Source organism: Salmo trutta, chromosome 4, assembly GCF_901001165.1.
Source record: "Salmo trutta chromosome 4, fSalTru1.1, whole genome shotgun sequence".
NCBI lineage: Eukaryota > Metazoa > Chordata > Actinopteri > Salmoniformes > Salmonidae > Salmo > Salmo trutta.
In genome coordinates this window covers 21,244,368-21,268,551 of record NC_042960.1, presented here as the reverse complement: position 1 = coordinate 21,268,551, position 24,184 = coordinate 21,244,368, and the positions used below count along the sequence as shown (strand labels likewise).

At 41.0% G+C, this 24,184-nt stretch overlaps 2 protein-coding genes across 3 annotated transcripts in view; one reads left to right on the top strand and one right to left on the bottom strand.

Moving 5' to 3' along the window:
* tmem131l (transmembrane 131 like) overlaps positions 1–10,384 on the top strand; it is a 91,512-nt gene extending 81,128 nt beyond the window's left edge. For both annotated transcript variants that reach the window (XM_029750125.1, XM_029750124.1), the window contains exons 29-34: positions 1,158–1,236; positions 1,697–1,812; positions 2,093–2,225; positions 5,677–5,753; positions 5,899–6,038; positions 9,830–10,384. In XM_029750125.1, coding sequence (XP_029605985.1) covers positions 1,158–1,236; positions 1,697–1,812; positions 2,093–2,225; positions 5,677–5,753; positions 5,899–6,038; positions 9,830–10,147 — 863 coding nt within the window. In that variant the 3' untranslated portion in view covers positions 10,148–10,384. The remainder of the gene's footprint in view (positions 1–1,157; positions 1,237–1,696; positions 1,813–2,092; positions 2,226–5,676; positions 5,754–5,898; positions 6,039–9,829) is intronic.
* A 9,345-nt stretch (positions 10,385–19,729) lies between these two features.
* Positions 19,730–23,070, bottom strand: sfrp2 (secreted frizzled-related protein 2). Its single transcript, XM_029750123.1, has 3 exons — positions 22,354–23,070; positions 21,475–21,555; positions 19,730–21,325 (listed from the first exon to the last, which is right to left on the bottom strand). The coding sequence occupies exons 1-3, from the start codon at positions 22,847–22,849 to the stop codon at positions 21,021–21,023; spliced, it is 882 nt and encodes a 293-aa protein (XP_029605983.1). The 5' UTR covers positions 22,850–23,070; the 3' UTR covers positions 19,730–21,020.
* Between the last annotated feature and the right edge of the window lie 1,114 nt (positions 23,071–24,184).

Genomic DNA, 24,184 nt, shown 5'->3' with positions numbered 1-24,184 from the left:
TCTCTCTCTGTCTACCGCTGCTCTCTCTCTGTCTACCGCTGCTCTCTCTCTGTCTACCGCTGCTCTCTCTCTCTGTCTACCACTGCTCTCTCTCTCTGTCTCAGCCATCTATTTCCTGTGTTTTGAGGGGTGCAAAATCCACTTGTCATTTAAATCTCTTACTCTGGTGACTCTTTCTCACACTTGCTAGTGCCATTTGTGTTTTCTCATTGACATGAGGACCGCATTAACGTTTATATTGACCTGTCAAACACACTCTGGTATTAGCTGAAATGGGCTCAATGGAATACATTGTTTTTCCGTTGCCTCTATAAGAACGCTAACACTACGTCTGGGATTTAGCTCACTGTCTCGACAGTTGCATCACAAGAAAGATGTCTTATTTTGGTAGGTTTAGACTTATGTGCATTTGAAAAAAAAGTTAGGATTTTCTCTGTTTCCAAATTAGAGGCGCTGAAATGAAAGGTACTTCTGAAAATGTATAGTAATAAAATGTCTGATCTCGCAAACAATGTAAGTATGTATAGATGGGCGTAATCTAGAGCAAAGCATTTGATTTTAAAAATGCATGATTGTCCTTCTCATGACACACTTGTTGAATTATGCAAGACAACGTGACAACAGTAATGAATAACTAATGAGGCTGTCTAGACAGCGCAGGTGAGTGCAGGTTGGCCTAGAGACAGAGCATGTTTTTGCCGGTTGTAGTCCTGTTCCACCCCTTCATATAAAATGTATTAATGAATGCAAATACACCCAGGCAAATGACGCACATAATATTGTTTATTTTATCACAAAGTATTAAAAAAAACCTGGGGGAAAAAAGGTGTTTTACAATAAATGTAATACCTGAAATCCCACAAATGCCTGAGCTCCATTCGTTATTTGTCCGTGCCAGTACAATGTTTTATGTGCTATAATTCAGTCAATCTGATTTTGATTTATACCATTCGGAAAAGTATTGCAGTATTTTCACTGTTGCATTTATCTGAATTGTTATTGAAACCTTTTAACAATTTCAATGAACGTTACTACTCCCACGCTCTCTCTCCCCCTCTGGCGCTGATATGGTAGAGAAAAGGATGAATGAACTGACATGTTTTCATTAGAAAGCAGGGTCAGAGTTGTGGTTTGTAGCTGTGTGTCTGCGTCCACAGGGGACTCCATGCAGTACGGCGTCTACCCAGCCGAGAGGGACTGCTACCAGACCATGAACTCCACCTACAAGGCCCAGAGGTACACGCACGCACACATTAACTTATGTAATCAAACACAGATGGATAAATACACATGTACACACACACACACACACACACACACACACACACACACACACACACACACACACACACACACACACACACACACACACACAGCAGCAACATAGACTGGAAGACATACTCTTATGGTCATTTAGCAGACTTTTATTTCAAGCTACTAACAGTTCAACCCACAACTGTAGTGTGGCAAGCACGGCCATATTCTAACCAACTCTACCGCTCTTAGTGTTTCAAGAGGTGTACTATCATTCTAAAAGTCCATAATGACAAAAACACTTTGATCCGATCAACCCTAATGGAGAAGTCAGAGTTCCAATAATAATGATGATTATTTATGTAAAAAAAATGTTTTAAGTGTTTTTCATTACACACACACACACAATCTCAAAGTGCTCTATCTGTCCCCTGGCGTGCAGCATGAATAACCTGTACAGGAAGGAGCCTTGCCAAAGCCCAACAGAGCCTGCCCCGGTGCCCCCCAGCTTTGCCCCCAGCTTCGCTTCTGTAGCAGCCCGCGTGGACAGAACCATGGGTGAGTGAAGTGCTCAGTCAATAAATGTTGACATACCTGTACATCACAATCCGTGTGTAAAATGTATTGTCTATTATAAATAGAACGTTGATCTCAAAAAAGGGAAGTGCTATAAAATCAAGGGTGTTGTATTGTTTGTCATTGCTTGAATGCGTTTTGCAAATGAGTGCGATTGCTGTAAATGTTTGGTGTCGTAAATCGGGGATGGCCAATGCTCTTTCTGGACAGCCAAGTACGCAGGCTTTTTCTATATCTTAATTGTTTCCCACTTCTCTCTCAGATGTGGCGGGCCACTATTTGCCTGAGGAGACGTGGTCGGCACCCTCTGTGCCCCTCACCAATGAGTTTAGGTACAACACCTCAGAGGCCGTGCCCTACGTACCTCAAGCCTCAGCCCCCGGCCCCTTCAACGGGTACGTCACTAAGCCAAGGCGAAATGTACTAGTTGTGTCTTTTTGTACGGTCATGTTGTAGCTTAGGAAGCCATTTTGATTGTCTGTCAGGCCATGTCGATCATCCAGCTATTTTATACAGTAATCATGTGCCTATGAACCAGAGTTTATAGCACTGAGGCGGTGTGCCCTAGCCCTAGGGAGTGCTCACCCTGTACTATTAGCTCAAACAAATAGAACGTTGTCAAGTCTATCTACTTCTCATATCCTTCCCAATAAAAACAATAAAGCATGCCAGAAGTGCTTAAAAATTGCCCACATTAACATATGTAGCCTAAGAAACAAGGTTCATGAAATCAATAACTTGCTTGTAATAGATGACATTCATATTCTGTAGATCTCTAAAACTCACTTAGATAATACCTTTGATACAGTGGTAGCAATATATGGTTATAACATCTACATAAAATACAGAAATGCCAATGGGGGTGATGTTACGGTCTGTATTCAGAACCACATTCCTGTAAAGTTTAGAGAGGAACTCATGTTAAATACTGTTAAAGTAAAATGGCTACAGGTTCATCTGCCTCACCTAAAGCCCATTCTTGTAGGAAGTTGCTATAGACCACAAAGTGCTAACAATCAGTATCTGCATAATATGTATGAGGTATCAACAGAGAGGTGTATTTTCTGGGTGACCTTAATATTGACTGGCTTTCATCAAGCTGCCCACTCAAGAAAAAGCTTCAAACTGTAACCTGGTTCAGGTTATCAATCAACCTTTACAAACAGCACAGGAATGAAATCATCAACATGTATTGATCACATCTTTTCTAATGCTGCAGAAATCTGCTTTAAAACAGTATCAAAATCTATTGGATGTGTAGTGATCACAATATAGTAGCCGTATCTGGGAAAACCAAAGTTCCAAAGGCTGGCCTAATATAGTGTATAAGAAGTCATACAATATGTTTTGTAGTGATTCCTATGTTGTTTAAAACTTGTTTGGTTGTGAGTGATGTGGCAAAAGGAATGGCAAATAAGTCTGGCTGCACAACCGATTGGCAAACGTACTGCAAATTGAGAAATCATGTGGCTAAATTGAATGAAAAGAAGAATAAACTATACTATGAAACAAAGATAAATGAATGATAGTAAAACGTTTTACAGCACCTTCATTGTAATTTAGGGCAAAAAGACACTCAGCTCCATCATTCATTGAATCAGATGGGTCGTTCATCACAACACCCACTGATATTGCCAACTACTTTAATGATTTGTTTTCATCAGCAAGATTAGCAAACTTAAGCATAACATGCCAGCAACAAACGCTGACACTACACATCCAAGTATATCTGACCAAAATATGAAAGCCAAGCATTGTCATTTTTTTTTATTTCCGAAAAGTGAGTCTGGAAGAGGTGAAGAAATGGTTGTCTATTAACAATGACAAGCCACCTGGGTCTGACAACTTGGATGGAAAATTACTGAGCATAATAGCGTACGATATTGCCACTCCTATTTGCCATATCTTCAATGTAAGCCTACAAGAAAGTGTGCTTTCAGGCCTGGAGGAAGCAAAAGTAATTCTGCTACCGAAGTAAAGTCCCCTTTACTGGCTCAAATAGCTGACCAATCAGCCTGTTACCAACCCTTAGTAAACTTTTGGGGAAAATTGTGTTTGATCAGATACAATGCTATTTTACAGTAAACAAATTGACAAGACTATCAGCACGCTTATAGGGAAGGACATTCAACAAGCACAGAACTTACCCAAATGACTGATGATTGGCTGAAAGAAATTGATAGCAAAACGATTGTGGGAGCTGTTTTGAGACTTCGATGCGGCTTTTGGCATTATTGATCATAGTCTGCTGCTAGAAAAACACATTTGTTATGGCTTTACACCCCCTGCTATATTGTTGATAGAGTTAGCTGTTTAACAGAATAGAGGGTGTTATTTAATGGAAGCCTCCAACATAATCCAGGTAGAATCAGGAATTCCCCATGGCAGCAGTCTAGGCCCTTTCACTTTTTTAAATCTTTACTAATGGCATGCCACTGGCTTTAAGTAAAGCCAGTGTCTCTATTTATGCGGATGACTCAACACTATACACGTCAGCTACTACAGCGATTGAAATGACTGCAACACTTAACAAAAAGCTGTAGTCAGTTTCAAAATGGGTGGCAAGAAATAAGTTAGTCCTAAATATTTCTAGAACTAAAAGCATTGTATTTGGGACAAATCATTCACTATGCCCTAAACCTCAACTAAATCTTATAATGTGGAAATTGAGCAAGTTGAGGTGACTAAACTGCTTGGAGTAACCCTAGATGGTGCGGCAGGTAGCCTAATGGTTAAAGCGTTGGGCCAGTAACCGAAAGGTTTCTAGTTCAAATCCCCAAGCTGACAAGGTAAAAATCTGTCGTTCTGCCCCTGAACAAGGCAGTTAACCCACTGTTCCTAGGCCGTCATTGTAAATAAGAATTTGTTCTTAACTAACTTGCCAGTTAAATAAAGGTAAAATAAAAATCTATCAATAAATTGTAAACTACCATGGTCAAAACATGTTGATGTAGCTAAGATGGGGAGAAGTCTGTCCATAATAAAGCGCTGCTCTGCCGTAACAACACTATCAACAAGGCAGGTCATACAGGCCCTAGTTTTGTCGCACCCGGACTACTGTCCGGTCGTGTGGTCAGGTGCCACAAAGATGGACTTAGGAACATTGGCTCAGAAGATGTCAACGGAATGCTAACATTAATAATATGCACATCAGTCTCTCATGGCCCAAAGTAGAGGAGATATTTACTTCCTCACTACTAGTTTTTGTAAGAAGTATTGGTATGCTGAATGCACCAAGCTGTCTGTTTTTAAAATACTAGCACACAGCTCGGACATGCATACCCCACAAAACATGCCACCAGAGGTCACTTCACAATCCCCAAGTCAAGAACAGACTATGGGAGGCGCACAGGACTACATAGAACCATGTCTACATGGAACTCTATTCCACGTCAAATAACTGATGCAAGAAGTAGAATTATTTATATATATATACACACACACACATACACACACACACACACACACCTTATGGAACAGCGGTGACTGTGACGAGACACACATACACGTACTAACACACACACTCTATACAGAAGTACATATGGATTGTGTATATGGATGTGGTTGTAGAGTAGTGGCCTGAGGGCAGACAATGTGTTGTGAAAAGTGTTATGAAATGTAATGTCACGTAATATTTTTTATTGTATGCAACTGTCTTAATGTTTCTGGACTCCAGGAATAGTAGTTGTTGCCTTGGTAGCAGCTAATGGGGATCCTTAAATTCAAATGTGTTTATCCCTGTAATGTGGTCATCTGTCAATTGATATAATTTTTTTTTTATTGTGAAATGATGTCTATTAGCTAATTCAAGATTTTGTGTTTTTGTTCATTTGTGTTCTTGAACAGCTTCCCTTGGAACAGTGCCAACAGCCAATGTAACAGCCCGTACGTGTACTGTGACCAGGGCAACTACATGTCAGCGGGTAGGCGTCAGATCTACTGTGTTATTGTGTGTATAATGTCTTATACAGGTCTCCCTTGAAAAAGGACTTTTGATCTCAATGGGACAACCTGGTGAAATATCATGGGAAAAACACTTACCAGTGTGTCCTTACCATCGGTCCGCAGGCAACACCAACTTCCACAACAGTTTCCCATGCCAGCCAGAGAGCCAGGCGGTAGCCTACAGCCACCAGCCCAGCTGGAGCGAGGAATGTTCCCAGGAGGCTCCCTCGACCTGGGATACAGCCGGCTGTGTGGGCAGCAAGGTAAAAATCCCCCTAATATCTATCATTACTGTCCCCCTGTCTGCCTCAGTCAATGACCTAGTCCTAACCACTTGGCTTTGTGCCAGGTTTACTAAGCTTCTGCACCAAAGACGAAGCTAAAACAAGGAACTGCCTTCATTTACACTTAACATTCTTTTCTTTCTCAAAACCTTTATTTTGACCTGTGGAAAAAGCCATGTGCAAACACTTACTAAATCTGTCTCAGTAAAGCTTACTATTTAACGTTATATATTTATGATATTAATATAAAGTATAAAGGATTGTTTGAAATTATTTGTTAGTGTTATTGTAACTCATCTGAATCTGTTTTCTGAAACGCCCTTTGACCTCTGTAACCTCTTTTCCCTTTTACTGTGCTGTCTGTGGTTAACACATTTAACATCACAATCTGTGTGATTTATAAAAAAGCAAATGGAGCTTAGAAAATAGGAACTGCAACCTCTGCGGTTTGATTGGCAATCTAGGGAGTGAGGCTTTGTCTGCTTCTCTTGCGTGGACAACTTCCACTTTTCACAAACTACCATGGTTCTGGCCTCAGCGTGGGTCAATACAATGTAGATCATAGTCTTTCGGTTTTATTTTAGAGAGCATTGTTTATCTGTTATTTAGACCAAAACAATGTCACTGACTGCTTGATGACATTGATGATGCCTTTCTTTTCCTAATTCTTGGTAAAAGTCACGTAAGTGGTATGTATTGTATTGAATTATTTTCTAACAAGAACCAGAAAGTGAATACCAACATACTAGTGGTGACAGGGCTGTAAAATGAAGCTTTTATGCTTGTTTTTATCAAGATCCTGACCACCTCCATTATCATCAAACATGTCTTGTGTGCAATGTTCCCTCAAAAAAAAATTGGGCACTGAGCAAATTTCTGGTTTGATGAGTGCAAACTTGAATGTTGTGAAAATTCGGTGCAACTTCCTGGCTCCATTCAACCGCATTCAACCAGGCTGCTGTGGCAATTTGATTGTAATGTAGGCCTATCAAAAACAATGGAGAAAATGCATCCCATAACATTTTAACATGGAAATAGCAGTCCTATCATTCAGCCTACAGTAGCAGCCAATGTGTTGCGTTCAATGTAGGTCTACATTCCAAAAGAAAACATGCTGGGCTTGACATTAACCTGTTTACCCACAGGTCCTTCAGACAAGGAGGTGACTGAAAATGTTGTTTGATGCAAGAAAGCACTTCACAAATAAAATGCATCATTACAGAGAATCAGACAAATTATGCTACCCTCTGCCTATTGGCCACTTAGCTTATTCAAGCCTGTCTCAAATACAACACTGCCCCTTTAAGACAAAAAAAGCTCTTTACCTAACTCGCTTTTCAAAAATGTATAGAAATGTATAGGTTTTGTGCTCTTGTAGGAAGCAATCACTCCCCTATTGCTGACTACAAATGATCTATAACTGGGCTAATAACTCACTAACTAGCAAAGAATATGAACAAAATGTTTCCATGCAGCTCTCGCTTTGATCTCAAAACAAGCGCATCTACGTACGGCCGCTCATGCTGTAAACACAGTCCAGTTCATAGTAAATTGCACAGATCCATATATGACAATGGTCTATTTACATATAGGCCTACTGCAGCCCTGATTGTTTATGCCGCACCGGTCTGTGTAGGGTACGGGCGGAGTAGTGTGTATCAATGCAATTGAATCCTACTCCTATGCGTTCTGTCTACAACAAAATCTCTTGCGTAGTTTCGGTATGTTGCATTGAAAGTGGCTAATATTGTGTTGATTCGATCACAATTGCAACAGTAAAGGGAAATGTTGATAGTGTTAAGTGAACTCTAGAACAGTGGTCACCAACCTTTTCTGAGTCGAGATCAATTTGAGTCAAAATGCAAGCTGAGATCTACCGCTCAGATTTTTTTTCCCGACATTAACAACTTAAGCCTATGCAACATTAACCAATTTAAAACAGTACCGTGGCAATGAGGTTTGTGCAGTAAACTATAATATTTGGTCATAAGTTATGACCGAATATTGGCTTTGCTTGAATTGCCCTGCCAATGAGCTGTTGTTGGAGCCATTTTTAAAAATTCTACATTTGAGGTAGGCTATATGATCACACCGGTAATAGATCTGTTGTTGTATTATTTTTATTTTACCTTTTAACTAGGCAAGTCAGTTAAGAACAAATTCTTATTTACAATGACGGCCTAGGAACAGTGGGTTAACTGCCTTGTTCATGGGCAGAACGTGTGAAGCACAGCTGAGTGTGAGCATACATAAAAAAAAATATATATATATATACCGTAAATTCCGGACTATAAGCCGCAACTTTTTTCCCAGGCTTTGAACCTCGCGGCTTAAATAATGACGCGGCTAATATATGGATTTTTCCCGCTTTCAATTTTATTTTCTCCAAAAAAACACATTCTGTGACGTGCTCAGTTTTTTGGCGGCATGAAGCTTTCATTAGACCAATGAAATTGCCGAACGGGTTAAGGTCAGACAACTTTTTTGTTTACTGTTTAGATTAAATCGAGCGCTCTCAAACTTCCCATCATTCTGATTTACGGTAGTCATTTTGTCACCCTCATCATGGCAAAGACACGGAGAAATGCATATGATGCAGCTTTCAAGTTGAAGGCGATTGATCTGGCTGTTGGAAAAGGAAATAGAGCTGCTGCACGGGAGCTTGGTCTTAATGAGTCGATGATAAGACGTTGGAAACAGCAGCATGAGGAATTGATTCAGTGCAAAAAGACAACTAAAGCTTACTGCTAATTTTTTATTTTTTGTTACAAGCCGTGTTTCGTTAAAGCCTATTTATTTTTGTTTACAAGTCTTGTTTCGTTAAAGCCTGTGTAAAGTTAATTTGTTTCAATGTACCGGTAGACACCTGCGGCTTATAGACATGTGCGGCTTATTTATGTTCAAAATAATATATATTTTTTAATTTAGTGGGTGCGGCTTATATTCAGGTGCGCTTAGTAGTCCGGAAATTACGGTATACTTTTTACTGGGCTGATGGTACCTGCATCTGATGGTCTTGTTCAGCGGAGGGAGAGAGCAGCAGACTGAGGGTCCGCCTCTCAACCTCATTCCGCACTCCCTTTCCTCCACTAACACGGTCTTCCAGATGATGGCGAAACCCGAGTCGCACCGTATTATTTCTGCCTCATGCACAAATGTGTTACTCCTTTGAACAGAGAAAGTGAAATATTCCTTGATATTAAAAAAGACCCAAGCCGCTAATAGTAACAACGGAAGCCTATAGATGCACTTTCCTACTCATTCATTACTGCTGCAGTGCTTGTTGTAGCGCTGAGTGGAAATAGGAAGAACGTGTATTTTAAGGCTTATAAAAGTGTTGAATATAAAATTAAGAACTTAAACATGAACTCACTCATAATAACAACAGCTCTTTGCTGTAATCGTTGAATCTCTCTCTAGTCATGGTTTTAAGCGTTTTGATATCTCACAGTATCAACTTTACTGTAGCTTTCTTTTATGCCTGCTACGTTAGTGCAGACGCGGTCATCTGAGCCATCCGATTGGCCAGTAGTAGGCCTATACTGCACTTGATTTGCAGAGTTTGTACCTTCAGACACATGAAGTGATTAAAAATGGCAACAGTTCTAGAGGGAACATTGTGTGTATAGGAAATTCTCAAACTTTACTTTTAGATTTGTGCCATCACTGAAGTGTCCAGCAACATTTAATATTATAATTTTTTTGTTAAATAAATGGTGGCATATCTTTTCTAAACCATATTTTGTTTCTCTCGCTCTGTTCCCCCTTAGCCATATTTCCCCGGCACCAGGAGCCTGTCTCCCATGTCCAGTCTGTTCGGTTCCATCTGGACCCCCCAGAGTGAGCCGTACCAAAGCCACTTCCAACCCGAGCGCTCAGCCCCCATGTCCCCGGTGTCCCCCGTCTGCCCCATCACCCCGCCTCATGCCCCCTTCAACCGGGAGCCCGGGGGCATGTGCCGCCCCAAGCAGTACTCCAGCTTCAACCCTTTCGGCCCCCACATGAACCTGGACATTTGGAACTCCTCATCCAACCGCAGCTCAAACTCGCAGCTGTCCAACGACTCGGGCTACTGCGGCGACGTTTAATAAAAACCTGGCATAACCGACGACAACAAACAAAAACGATGCTATAAAAGAAAGGAACAAGAAATGAATGTGCTTTTATCGATAATGGGGGGAAAAATGTGAATATTCCTTTACTTTTATGTTCCTTTTTTTCTTTCAAACGTTCAATGTTGTGAAAGGTTAAGCATTTGTTGTATATTTTTCTAGATGTTTTGCAGTTTTGATCATAGAAAATTAAAACATTTAAAAAGTTTTGTACTTGATGTCTTGTTTGCTTTGTCCCCCACGCTACAACTATTTAGCAGTAACAGAGGGACCGTATAAGCTTGTTATCATTGCCATCCATCAAAATCACTTTCATACAGCAGTTTAAATCGCTTCACAAAAACAATTATAACCAGAAAATGACACAGAATTCAAATGTACAACAGGTGATGACCTAATAATATACAGTGAAACTAAGTGAAATATAGATCAAAACAAGAAATCAATCGATTCAATTTCACTGTGCACAATTGATGTCAATCAATTAAAAGTACATTTATAAAAGTGGCATTTTTAAGATTCTAGGATGAGCATATTTGTTTATCTTTGAACACAAATTGAACTATACAGAACAAAAATATAAACACAACATGCAACAATTTCAACTATTTTACTTAGTTGCAGTTCATATAATGAAATCAGTCAATTGAAATAAATTCAGTGGGCACGCCATCACCAACTGGACAGGGGTGCAGCCATGGGTGGGGCTGGGAGTGCATTGGCCCACCCACTTGGGAGCCAGGCCCAGCCAATTAATTAGTTTTTCCCCACTAAAGGCTTTATTACAGACAGAAATACTCCTGTTTCATCAGCTGTCCCAGTGGCTGGTCGCAGACTATGTGGAAGCCTTTTATTGTCCCCACCACAAAGTGCACCTGTGTAATGATTATGCTGTCTAATCAGCTTCTTGATAACCCATCCACCTGACAGGTGGGGCATATCTTGGCAAAGGACAAAATGCTCACTAACAGGGATGTGAACCCCAAAAAATGTGAAAAAAGCTTTTTGTGTGGATGGAATATTTCTGGGATCTTATTTCAGCTCTTGAAACACTTTACATGTTGTGTTTATATTTTTGTTCAGTATAAATCAGAAATAACACCAGTCCCCACTCTGGCTTCACTTCCTCTTTTGACTCAATGGACTGTTCCATAAATACTGTTTGACAGAGAAAGGGGAAATACTATGCTCACTATTTGGCATCGTTTGCCTGGCTACCCAAACTCCTTGCTCCAGCCCAACGATTCCTTGAACGCAAACACATTCTAACCGTACTGATTGGTCCCAGAAACTAATGGCATCGAGGCACACAAGGTGATTCACAAATGCTGTTTAGCCTACATTTTATTTAGCTGGATAACCATTCCATTGGACAGTAAATTGCTTGCAGGAACAGAGGCTCCAAGGGGATTTGGGACAGTCAAATTATCACTGACCGGTAAGGGGGACTCAGAACACATTTTAGAATACGGACCACTCTTACGTTTGTTTAAATCAAGTTATTTAACACAAGGAACCCAGTGGTTTATTTTTGCTCTACATTTCTCAAGTTCTAATAATTTAAAATCATTGTTATAGTTGTAAATACACTGTGGCCAGTTTATTAGGTACACCACCCCGTTCTGGAAAATGTTTCACTCCTACAGACGGTTAGTCATGTGGCAGTGGCTTGCTATATAAAGCAGGCTGACCGACATCAAGACATTCAGATACTTAGGTCACTAGTTTTTCCCAATTGAATTGTGACTTTGAGCGTGGTATGATTGTCAGTGCCAGGCAGGCCGGGTCCAATGTCTCAAACGTCCTGGACTTTATACGTATGACAGTGTCTAGGGTTTACGAAAACCTATGGACGAAAACCGCTCGTTGATGAGCGTTCGAAGGAGAATGGCAAGAATTGTGCAAGCTAACAGGCGGTCCACAAACAGGTAAATAACGGCGCAGTACAACAGTGGTGTGCAGAATGACATCCCGGAGCGCATAACTCGTCAGTCCTTGTCACGGATGGGCTATTGCAGCAGACGACCACACCGGGTTCCACTCCGATCAGCTAAAAACAAGAAGAAGCGGCTCCAGTGGGCACGCCATCACCAACTGGGCAATTGAGGAGTGGAAAAATGTTGCCTGGTCTGATGAATCCCACTTCCTGTTGAGTCAGGATTTGGAGTAAATGGCATGAGACCATGGCCACATTCTGCCTGGTGTAAATGGTACAGGCTGGTGGTGTAATGGTGTGGGGAATGTTTTTTCCTGGTAAACGTTAGGTGCCTTGATAAAAAAAAAAAATGCAATGTGTACATGCCCTGAAGAATTCCAGCTGTTCTGGAGGCAAAGGGGTCTGACCCGGTACTAGATGGGTGTACCTAAAAAACTGTCCGCTGAGTGTATAGCTAGCTGTATATTATATCTTACAACCTAGTTATTATAATCTGAATAATTGGTTACAATTTTATGAATAAACCATTTTAAATCCTTATTTTCATGTCTATGAATTTGAGTGGTTACATTTCTCCAGCCCCATCCTTCAGCAACAGACATAAGGATGGGAAGACAGCTTTCTTGAGCAATCTTGAGGAGCAGTTCCTCTGTCCAGTGTCTCTGTTTTTTCGCCCATCTTAATATTTTATTTTTATTGGCCAGTCTGAGATATGGATTTTTCTTTGCAACTCTGCCTAGAAGTCCAGCATCCCGGAGTCGCCTCTTCACTGTTGACGTTGAGACTGGTGTTTTGCGGGTACTATTTAATGAAACTGCCAGTTGAGGACTTGTGAGGTGTCTGTTTCTCAAACTAGACACTTGAATGTACTTGTCCTCTTGCTCAGTTGTGCACCGGGGCCTCCCACTCTTTCTATTCTGGTTAGAGCCAGTTTGCACTGTTCTGTGAAGGGAGTAGTACACATCATTGTACGAGATCTTCAGTTTCTTGGCAATTTCTCGCATGGAATAGCCTTCATTTCTCAGAACAAGAATAGACTGACGAGTTTCAGAAGAAAGTGCTTTGTTTTTGGCCATTTTGAGCCTGTAATCGAACCCACAAATTCTGATGCTCCAGATACTCAACCAGTCTAAAGAAGGCCAGTTTTATTGCTTCTTTAATGAGGACAACAGTTTTCAGCTGTGCTAACATAATTACAAAAGGGTTTTCTAATGATCAATTAGCCTTTTAAAATGATAAACTTGGATTAGCTAACACAATCTGCCATTGGAACACAGGAGTGATGGTTGCTGATATTGGACCTCTGTACGTAGATTTGACAATAAATTTCACATGCTGTTGTGCAAATGGAATAGACAACAGGTGGACATTATAGGCAATTAGCAAGACACCCCCAATAAAGGAGTGGTTCTGCAGGTGGAGACCAGAGACCACTTCTCAGTTCATATGCTTCCTGGCTGATGTTTTGGTCGCTTTTGAATGCTGGCGGTGCTTTCACTCTAGTGGTAGCATGAGACGGATTCTACAACCCACACAAGTGGCTCAGGTAATGCAGCTCATCAAGGATGGCACATCAATGCGAGCTGTGGCAAGAAGGTTTTCTGTGTCTGTCAGCGTAGTGTCCAGAGCATGGAGGCACTACCAGGAGACAGGCCAGTACATCAGGAGACGTGGAGGAGGGCAACAACCCAGCAGCAGGACCGCTACCTCCGCCTTTGTGCAAGGAGGAGCAGGAGGAGCACTGCCAGAGCCCTGCAAAATGACCTCCAGCAGGCCACAAATGTGCATGTGTCTGCTCAAACGGTCAGAAACACACTCCATGAGGGTGGTATGAGGGCCCGACGTCCACAGGTGGGGGTTGTGCTTACAGCCCAACACCGTGCAGGACGTTTGGCATTTGCCAGAGAACACCAAGATTGGCAAATTCGCCACTGGCGCCCTGTGCTCTTCACAGATGAAAGCAGGTTCACACTGAGCACGTGACAGATGTGACAGAGTCTGGAGACGCCGTGGAGAATGTTCTGCTGCCTGCAACATCCTCCAGCATGACCGGTTTGGCGGTGCGTCAGTCATGGTGTGGGGTGGCATTTCTTTGGGGGGCCGCACAGCCCTCCATGTGCTCGCCAGAGGTAGCCTGACTGCCATTAGGTACCAAGATGAGATCCTCAGACCCCTTGTGAGACCATATGCTGGTGCGGTTGGCCCTGGATTCCTTCTAATGCAAGACAATGCTAGACCTCATGTGGCTGGAGTGTGTCAGCAGTTCCTGCACGAGGAAGGCATTGATGCTATGGACTGGCCCGCCCGTTCCCCAGACCTGAATCCAATTGAGCACATCTGGGACATCATGTCTCGCTCCATCCACCAACGCCACGTTGCACCACAGACTGTCCAGGAGTTGGCAGATGCTTTAGTCCAGGTCTGGGAGGAGATCCCTCAGGAGACCATCCGCCACCTCATCAGGAGCATCCCCAGGCGTTGTAGGGAGGTCATACAGGCACGTGGAGGCCACACACACTACTGAGCCTCATTTTGACTTGTTTTAAGGACATTACATCAAAGTTGGATCAGCCTGTAGTGTGGTTTTCCACTTTAATTTTGAGTGTGACTCCAAATCCAGACCTCCATGGGTTGATAAATTGGATTTCCATTGATTATCTTTGTGTGATTTTGTTGTCAGCACATTCAACTATGTAAAGAAAAAAGTATTTAATAAGATTTATTTATTTCATTCAGATCTAGGATGTGTTGTTTAAGTGTTCCCTTTATTTTTTTGAGCAGTGTATATATATATATATATATATATATCAGTTGAAGTCGGAAGTTTACATACACCTTAGCCAAATACATTGAAACTCAGTTTTTCACAATTCCTGTTTTAGGTCAGTTAGGATCACCACTTTATTTTAAGAATGTGAAATGTCAGAATAATAGTTGAGAGAATGATTTATTTCAGCTTTTCTTTCATCACATTCCCAGTGGGTCTGTTTACATACACTCAATTAGTATTTGGTAGCATTGCCTAAATTGTTTAACTTGGGTCAAACGTTTCAGGTAGCCTCCCACAAGCTTCCCACAATAAATTGGGTGAATTTTGTCCCATTCCTCCTGACAGAGCTGATGTAACTGAGTCAGGTGTGTAGGCCTCCTTGATCGCACACACTTTTTCAGTTCTGCCCACAAATTTTCTATAGGATTGAGGTCAGGGCTTTGTGATGGCCACTCCAATACCTTGACTTTGTTGTCCTTAAGCCATTTTTCACAACTTTGAAAGTATGCTTGGGGTCATTGTCCATTTGGAAGACCGATTTGCGACCAAGCATTAATTTCCTGACTGATGTCTTGAAATGTTACTTCAATATATCCACATAATTTTCCTACCTCATGATGCCATCTATTTTGTGAAGTGCACCAGTCCCTCCTGCAGCAAAGCACCCCCACAACATGATGCTGCCACCCCCGTGCTTCACAGTTTGGATGGTGTTCTTCGGCTTGCAAGCCTCCCCCTTTTTCCTCCAAACATATCGATGGTTATTATGCCCAAACAGTTTTATTTTTGTTTCATCAGACCAGAGGACATTTCTCCAAAAAGTACAATCTTTGTCCCCATGTGCAGTTGCAAACCGTAGTCTGGCTTTTTTATGGCAGTTTTGGAGCAATGGCTTCTTCCTTGCTGAGCGGCCTTTCAGGTTATGTCGATATAGGACTTGTTTTACTGTGGATATAGATACTTTTGTACCTGTTTCCTCCAGCATCTTCACAAGGTCCTTTGCAGTTGTTCTGGGATTGATTTGCACTTTTCGCACCAAAGTTCATTAATCTCTAGGAGACAGAACGCGTCTACTTCCTGAGCAGTATGACGGCTACGTGGTCCCATGGTGTTTATACTTGCGTACTATTGTTTGTACAGATGAACGTGGTACCTTCAGGTGTTTGGAAATTGCTCCCAAGGATGAACCAGGCTTGTGGAGGTCTACAATTGTATTTCTGAGGTCTTGGCTGATTTCTTTTGATTTTTCCATGATGTCAAGCAAAGAGGCACTGAGTTTGAAGGTAGGCCTTGATATACATCCACAGGTACACCTCCAATTGACTCAGATGATGGCAATTAGCCTATCAGAAGCTTCTAAAGCCATGACATTTTCTGGAATTTTCCAAGCTGTTTAAAGGCACAGTCAACTTAGTGTATGTGAACTTCTGACCCACTGGAATTGTGATATAGTGAATTATAATTGAAATAATCTGTTTTAACAATTATTGTTAAAATGAGGTGTAGGTGTCCTAACCGACTTGCCAAAACTAGTTTGTTAACAAGAAATTTGTGGTTGAATGTGGTTGAAAAATTTGTTTCAATGACTCCAACCTAAGTGTATGTAAATTTCCAACTTCAACTATATATATATATATATACAAACATTCTACTGGTTGCAAGAATTTGGTATAATTGAAATAGAAAAACTCGTAAGTTTTGAATCCAGCGTCATATTGTGTATCAGTTCCATAAACCATGTACCATTGAATCGATACATCAAAAATCTGTTCCCAACTACAATATTTTGCAACCTGTATGGCACAGCTGTCAATGTTTTGGTCCTTAAATGAAATGATTTATAATTTTCTTGAACCTGTTTTGGTCTTTAATGCAGGGCTGACAGACAAATTCCTTACCTTCTCCCCCATCCATTTTTTTATTTTTATTATTTAGTATATTTTACTTTAACCATAATATTTATTGTAATATTTGTTTTGTATTTTCAGGTGGATTAAACTGAAATTGCAACCAACTTTCTATGGCTTGTTTTAGAAATTGCTATATTTTGGAGATTTCATTTTCAAATAACCGAAAATGAGAGGTTGTAATCTGAATGAAGGGGAAAAGGCCGTTCTTGAACACTGGGTGAGCCATTAATACTAATCTGCTAGAGAACCAGTTTGGATTTAGGTATCGTTTTTGTATAACTGAAGCCTTTGAGAGGTCTAATACTTTAATATTTAATCATTTTTGCCCTCCGAATTCATATTCATTATAGTGCATTCGGAAAGTATTCAGACCCCTTGACTTTTTCCACATTTTGTTACGTTACAGCCTCATTGTAAAAAAGTATATATATATGTTTTTAATTCCCTCAATCTACACACAATACCCCATAATGACAAAGCAAAAACAGGTTTTTAGAAATAAAATAAAAAACTGATATCACATTTACTTAAGTATTCATACCCTTTACTCAGTACTTTGTGGAAACACCTTTGGCAGTGATTACAGCCTTGAGTCTTCTTGGCTATGATGCTACAAGCTTGGCAAACCTGTATTTGGGGAGTTTCTTCCATTTTTGTCTGCAAATCCTCTCAAGCTCTGTCAGATTGGATGGGGAGTGCCGCTGCACAGCTATTTTCAGGTCTCTCCAGTGTTTCTCATAGTCTGAGAGTCCTTTAGTGTTTGCCGAAAAGGCACCTAAGCGGGCTGTCATGTGCCTTTTACTGATGAGTGGCTTCCATCTGGCCACTCTAACATAAAGGCCTGATTAGTGGACTGATGCAGAGATGGTTGTCCTTCTGGTAGGTTCTTCCATCTCCACAGAGGAACTCTTTCAGAGTGACTATTGGGTTCTTGGTCACCTCCCTGACCAATGCCCTTCTCCCCCGATTGCTCAGTTTGGCTGGGCGGCCAGCTCTAGGAAGAGTCTTGGTGGTACCAAACCTCTTCCATTTAAGAATGATGGCCACTGTGTTCTTGGGGACCTTCAATGCTGCAGACATTTTTTGGTACCCTTCCCCAGATCTGTGCCTCGACACAATCCTGTCTCGGAGCTCTACGGACAATTCCTTTGACCTCATGGCTTGGGTTTTGCTCTGACATGAACTGTCAACGGTGGGACCTTATATAGACAGGTGTGTGCCTTTCCAAATCATGTCCAATCAATTGAATTTACCACAGGTGGACTCCAATCAAGTTGTAGAAACATCAAAGATGATCAATGGAAACAGGATGCACCTAAACTCAATTTGGAGTCTCATAGCAAAGGGTCTGAATACTTAAGAAAATAAGGTATTTCTGTTTATTTGTAAAAATGTCAAACCTGTTTTAGCTTTGTCATTCTGGGGTATTGTGTGTAGATTGATGAGGAAAAAATGTATTTAATACATTTTAAAATGCGGCTGTAACGTAACAAAATGTGGAAATAGTCAAGGTGTCTTAATACTTTCCGAATGCACTTTATATCAATAGGCCTGGCTGACTTGCCATTCCAAATGAAATGGAATATTTTTTGCTCATATAATTTAAAAAAAATAATTTGTTAGGCGTAGGCAGGGCCATAAGCAAATAGGTAAACTGTGAGATTTGACTAAAAAGTTAATCAGGGTGATTTTTCCACAAATAGACAGGTATTTTCCTTTCCATGGTAGTAAAATCTATTTTTGCTAACTTTCTATTAACATTTATTGTAGTGAGATCATTTCCTTCTTTCGGGATATGCATGACTGGTCAGTATTTGTATTAAACCATTCCCTTCTCTAAACTGAATACTCATTTCCCTAACTCTTATTAATATGAATTTGATCCCCACATGGGTCACATTTTCTGAAAATATGTATATCTGTAAATTTATAGTGGTAACACTAAAATCCCCATAACTATCACATTGGCCCAGTTCGTTAATAATTTGTTTGAAAATAAATGTAGGGATGCAGTACAAGCTGTATTCTTTTGAAATATATCCAGCAGATGGTGCTATTACTCAAGTGAGATCTTCATTGTATACATTTTACCCTAAGAGATATTTTGGTCAGGGCCTCAGTGCCAAAAGTATTGGTTTGGTCTGGGTCTTGGCTAGTCTTTGTGGTCTCAGCTCATGATGTGGTCAAGATACAGAACATCACTAGCCCAATTTATACCTGGTGCTCACATGTGGATGTCGTCATCTGATCAAGATGATCCAGTCACAATTTCACACATCTATACTTGGGCATTAAAATGTGTATTTTATCAGTCCACTTTCTCCACATTTTGACCAGATTTTTTGATCCCTCTCTGTATGTGAATTATTTAACAGATATTGTTTCAAAATAATATGAATGTATTCATTTTAAGACAATGGTGCCACCTGTTAACTTTAGAGGGCGAATAATAACGATTGAAATATTTTTACAGTCCAGATCTGTCTACACTTGTGAGATATCCAGACACAATGCGTGCTCTGCTACCTCTGCAGGTGGTCAGGAAGATCAGATCACAATGTGTTTTTTGATCATCTACACCGGTCTACAAATGTGGGCACAATCAGGATGTGGACAAAATCAGGACAAAGGACGCATGTTATAGTAGCACCAGGTATAAATGAGACTACTGAGTACCATCTCTTGCCCTGGCACCTTGTTTTAAATGTGGAGGCCGTATTGGCATGCTAATGTTTAGGAAGATGGATACTTTAAGAGGGTTGGACTGGGTCTAGTTTACACACATTTCAACGGATCTTGTCATAGTGTCAATAAGCTGAATCTAGCTCTGGTTGTCAAGAAGTTGGGTCTTGGTCTGGAATGGTTCTGCAGAGGTTGCATCTGGGTCTCCGGTCTTCACTTCCTATCTGTTCCAAACATAATAAACATGCCATTGATTTGTATTTTAAGGTTACTTGAATTGTTTCCTTTAATTAAGAGGGACCAAAAGATGCAGTAACAGATCATTTATAAGAATTACACTTCTCAGATTAATATTATACAAATATATGTTTAGTGTTGTAATTTAAAACAAAGTTATCACCATCTGAATTCACACTTGTCTCGACTTCTGCTGTCTCCCAAAACTATGTACAAGAATACAAGGTTTATCTGATATTTACAGAGTACTATATAAAGCAATATTTTTTACACACACACACACACACACACACACACACACACACACACACACACACACACACACACACACACACACACACTACAGCTGCATTTTTTTGCATTCACCCCAAGAAATGAAAACACAATCGACCACTAATATACAATCCTGATATACTTAGTTAACATACCTAAGACACGCTGTCATAGTGAGAATAAATGTCTTAAAAAATGTATAACACAGAAATGGCATGTCAAAGGAACTTACGTGAAAAAGCTTGAAACAGAAACATATTTCATAATCAATAATTGTGGTGGAAATAGGAACAGTGCAGTATTGAGGCTCATGTACAAAAAGTTGACTGTCCATTGACTACAGAGGGTCAAATAATTGATCGTCGTCACTGCAATGATATGGGCCTTGCTTTGGCCCGTTGAACTTCCAATGCCAGAGGTACATTGGAAGTAGTATCTAAAAAGGCAGAGAATATAGCCAGCTATCTCTCGTTGCTTGAGAAAAATAATACGTAAAAAAAAGCACATTACATTGTATTTCATTACATACCTTAGTTTCACTATCATCATCTTAAAGAATACATCTGAACAATATCACACCATGCGCACAGAAACCACACACTCTCCTCTCACCTAATGATAGGCCTATGCACTAAATGTATCCAGCCTCATCATCAAGTCTGGATAAGTGTAGCCTAACAGACTGCATTTGATCATGAAAAAATGACTGGTAACTAATGATTTTCAATCTTTTCAGAAACAATGAAAAATGCAGACAACATTACAGGTGGGAGGACTGTGTAGTAGGCCTACAATAGACGCACCCGTTTGTCTTTGATTTTACTGTAATGTGTATGTGATTTGTTTTGTCTTAAGGACTATTGATGGCTCAAATGAGATCCTAATAAACCATGAAATTGTTGATAAGCAGCCTATGGCAGTGCTAAACACATGGTACTAAAAACAGGACGTTTAACAATACTGACTGAGAACTAGTTGCATCCGGATCAGACCAGATCCGGCTCCTAGAGTTTAAATAAGACTCATCTGGTCTTGCTTCGCTCAGCACTGCAGCTTGCGGATGCTGCGCGAGATCCTCTTGAACTCACGCTGGCCCCGCTGCCAGCGCTTGAGCGAGGTGATCACCAGGTGGCCATCCATCTTCTGGCCCATGACCAGGTAGGAGGCGTTGATGTCGTTCATCTCGTCACACACGCACTGCAGGCCATCCTTGAGCCAGAGCACCGTCTTGCGCAGGTCGCGCTCAGTCACGCCGCTCAGCTTGTAGATGGTCTTGCTCTTGGTCTCGGGCACGATCTTGGTGTCGCCGTTCATGTAGGAGATCTCCTTTACCTTGATCTTCAGGGCTACGCAAAGCAGCCAGGGGTGAAAGGAAGAGGTGGAGGTTAAGGTTTGGATTTGTTGGACTTGAAACCGAGTGCTAATAAGCCAACTTTTGTATATCTATAAAGCAAGACAAGACTGTATTTACTTAGAATTCAGGAATAGGACTTACCGAAGTCATTTTTGCACAGGTTGTCAACTATTTCATTGTCGTTTTCCTCCTTTTCCTTGCAGGCGTCACACACTCTGGGCACTACAGGAGAAACAAGAGCAGATGTATTATACTCCCACTGTAAATTCAACAGCTGTTCTACCGACTAACATAATGCAGCATATTACAGTTTAAATAGTAAAGCTATTCAATGCATTCTTTCTCACATTCCACTGTTGAGAGTGATCTCGGGAGTAACCGATGGAGTTTACACATCCCCTTATCAAGGGAACAACCCAGTAAACACAGGTCCTGCCCAAAGGAGGAGATTCCACAAGACTCCCCACTATTAACCTGATGTTCACTCTTATGAAAATCCAGGAGGGAATGGAGCTCCAGGAACATGGCTATTTGGCTATTACGTTTTATAAAATGACTCCATTACATTGCCTCATTAGATCTCATTAGGCTCCTACATCAAATGTCTCATTGGCTGTTTCCCGTTTAAAGTAGTGTCATGTTATTGTAGGCTAAAACATATTTTGCCTTGACTTTATTTATTTTATCAGTATATTTTTGGGGGGTGAATGCCAACAAAATGCAGCTGTAGTGTGTGTGTGTGTGTGTGTGTGTGTGTGTGTGTGTGTGTGTGTGTGTGTGTGTGTGTGTGTGTGTGTGTGTGTGTGTGTGTGTGTGTGTGTGTGTGTGTGTGTGTGTGTGTGTGTGTGTGTGTGTAAAATATTGCTTTATATAGTACTTTTTGTTATGTTGCCATAATAAAGCCCTGTATTTTCTTTTCAGAACTGGAAGTTAAACAGGTTTTACAAGAAATTATAATCGATTTTGAGGTTTATTCTGCGAAAAACTTAAGTGTCTAGCCGGATTATGCCAATAACTTACCTTCCTTGGTGACTGGCATGAAATGATCGATGCCCGCTGGAGGGATACACAGGTCATTGTCGGGCGGGAAACGCTCGCAGTCAAGCATATCTGGCCACGGGAACCCGAACGCGGACATCACCGGTGCGCAACCGTGTTTGACGCTCTCGCACAACGACCTGCACGGCTGGATAGGCTCGTCCAAATCGTCCAGACACACCGGTGCAAAGAGAGAGCAAAGAAACTTCCTCGTGTCGGGGTGACACTGCTTCTGGACCAGTGGAATCCACGAAGAGGCTTGCTGCAAAACCTCGTTCATGGTCTCGTGCCCGAGAAGATTCGGGAGGCGCATCTCGGTGTATTCGATGTCATGGCACAGGAGAAGATTGGCCGGGATTGGTTTGCAGTTATTCTTTTTGTAGAATAACTCGGGTTGACCGAAATTGTATAATCCGTGGATGGCCATGCACGCAGGTAATGTTATCGCCCATATTAAGGACAGAATGTAGTAATTCATAGTTGTTAGCTAAATAGTTATTTTTTTCTAAGATAATTTTTTAAAAATCGAAACGTCGAGCTGCAATGCCTTCATTCAGGTGTTCTTCAGCATCAGTAGAGGACCACTGACAATGTTCTGAATATGTAGTAGTTTAACATGGGGGTTTCTTGTGGGCATGTTTGGGAGGAGTCAAGGGCGCGAAGTAATCTCATCCATTGGTCCAGTTTCACTCCTCGGTGTCAGATAAACATTCGACTGGCAGTGCACTGGGATATTTTCTAATGTACAATGTTCTTCATTTCTTATATTAGAAAAATATACTCTACATTGTAAGTTATTTCACTACCAAGCACACCTATTTGCAATTGAAGCCAGCAGAATGGGATTAAATACCTCACACATGCTACAAAACGATGTCTTGCACTTTTCTTTACTAGGTAGAGCTATATCACTTAATTTAGGCTTTCCAGTCTCCTATGCTTTTTGAGTCAGCTGCCAGAAACAATAGTAATACATTTACTAATTAAAGCCCATAAACTACAGCTTGTCTTTAGGGAGTAAGTATGGAGTTAGGAGAGCTATGTTGAAAGTGCCACAACTCAATTCATCCATGTGTTAATTTATCATCATTACCAGGGTTTAAACCTTCTGGCCCATTCCTCAGGTTTATACACCACATGGTGAAATATAGTCCAGTGTGAGAACCAGAGCTTGGCGCATTGGACCCAGGGGTGAAACTTTATCTCCCCCCTTGGCTGCAGCTCTAGCCTGGCTCCCATCCCACTCAACACCCCCTGGGCTGGAGTCTGATCTGCAGACAGCCCAATGGTTCTTCTCAGCCTTGACATCCTGCCCTACTTTCTCCTTGGGGAAAAAAAGAGAAAGAAAAGGATGGTGAGAGCTTTATCTTAAAGGTTGATGTTGTTCATGCTCGCAGGAGTCTTTGCTCCGACAAGTATAACTAGATCAATGGGTAAAAAGGGAGCGCTGGAGTTGACATGGTCAGCCTCCATTTCCTTACTAGTACTCTGAGAAGAATGTTGTTTTTCAGCCACACACAATAAGAACATAATGAAGCATGTGCATTGCATTGTTCTAGTGAATTTTACATTTTATAAAAGCAACAAAAATGTGTTCTTGCTTGTTAAAGATGGCCTCTCAAATTTTGTATAATTTCAGACAGTAGTTTTGAAAATGATGGTCACGGGCAAAAACGGGACCCCATTTTTTGTGTACCACGTCATCCAATTGTGTGCTACGTCATCCATTTCGTGTGATACCTTATGGATTTTGCAATTTGTATAATATCATACAAATTTTGCAATTCGGGTGATATGTTAAAAGATGCACTCA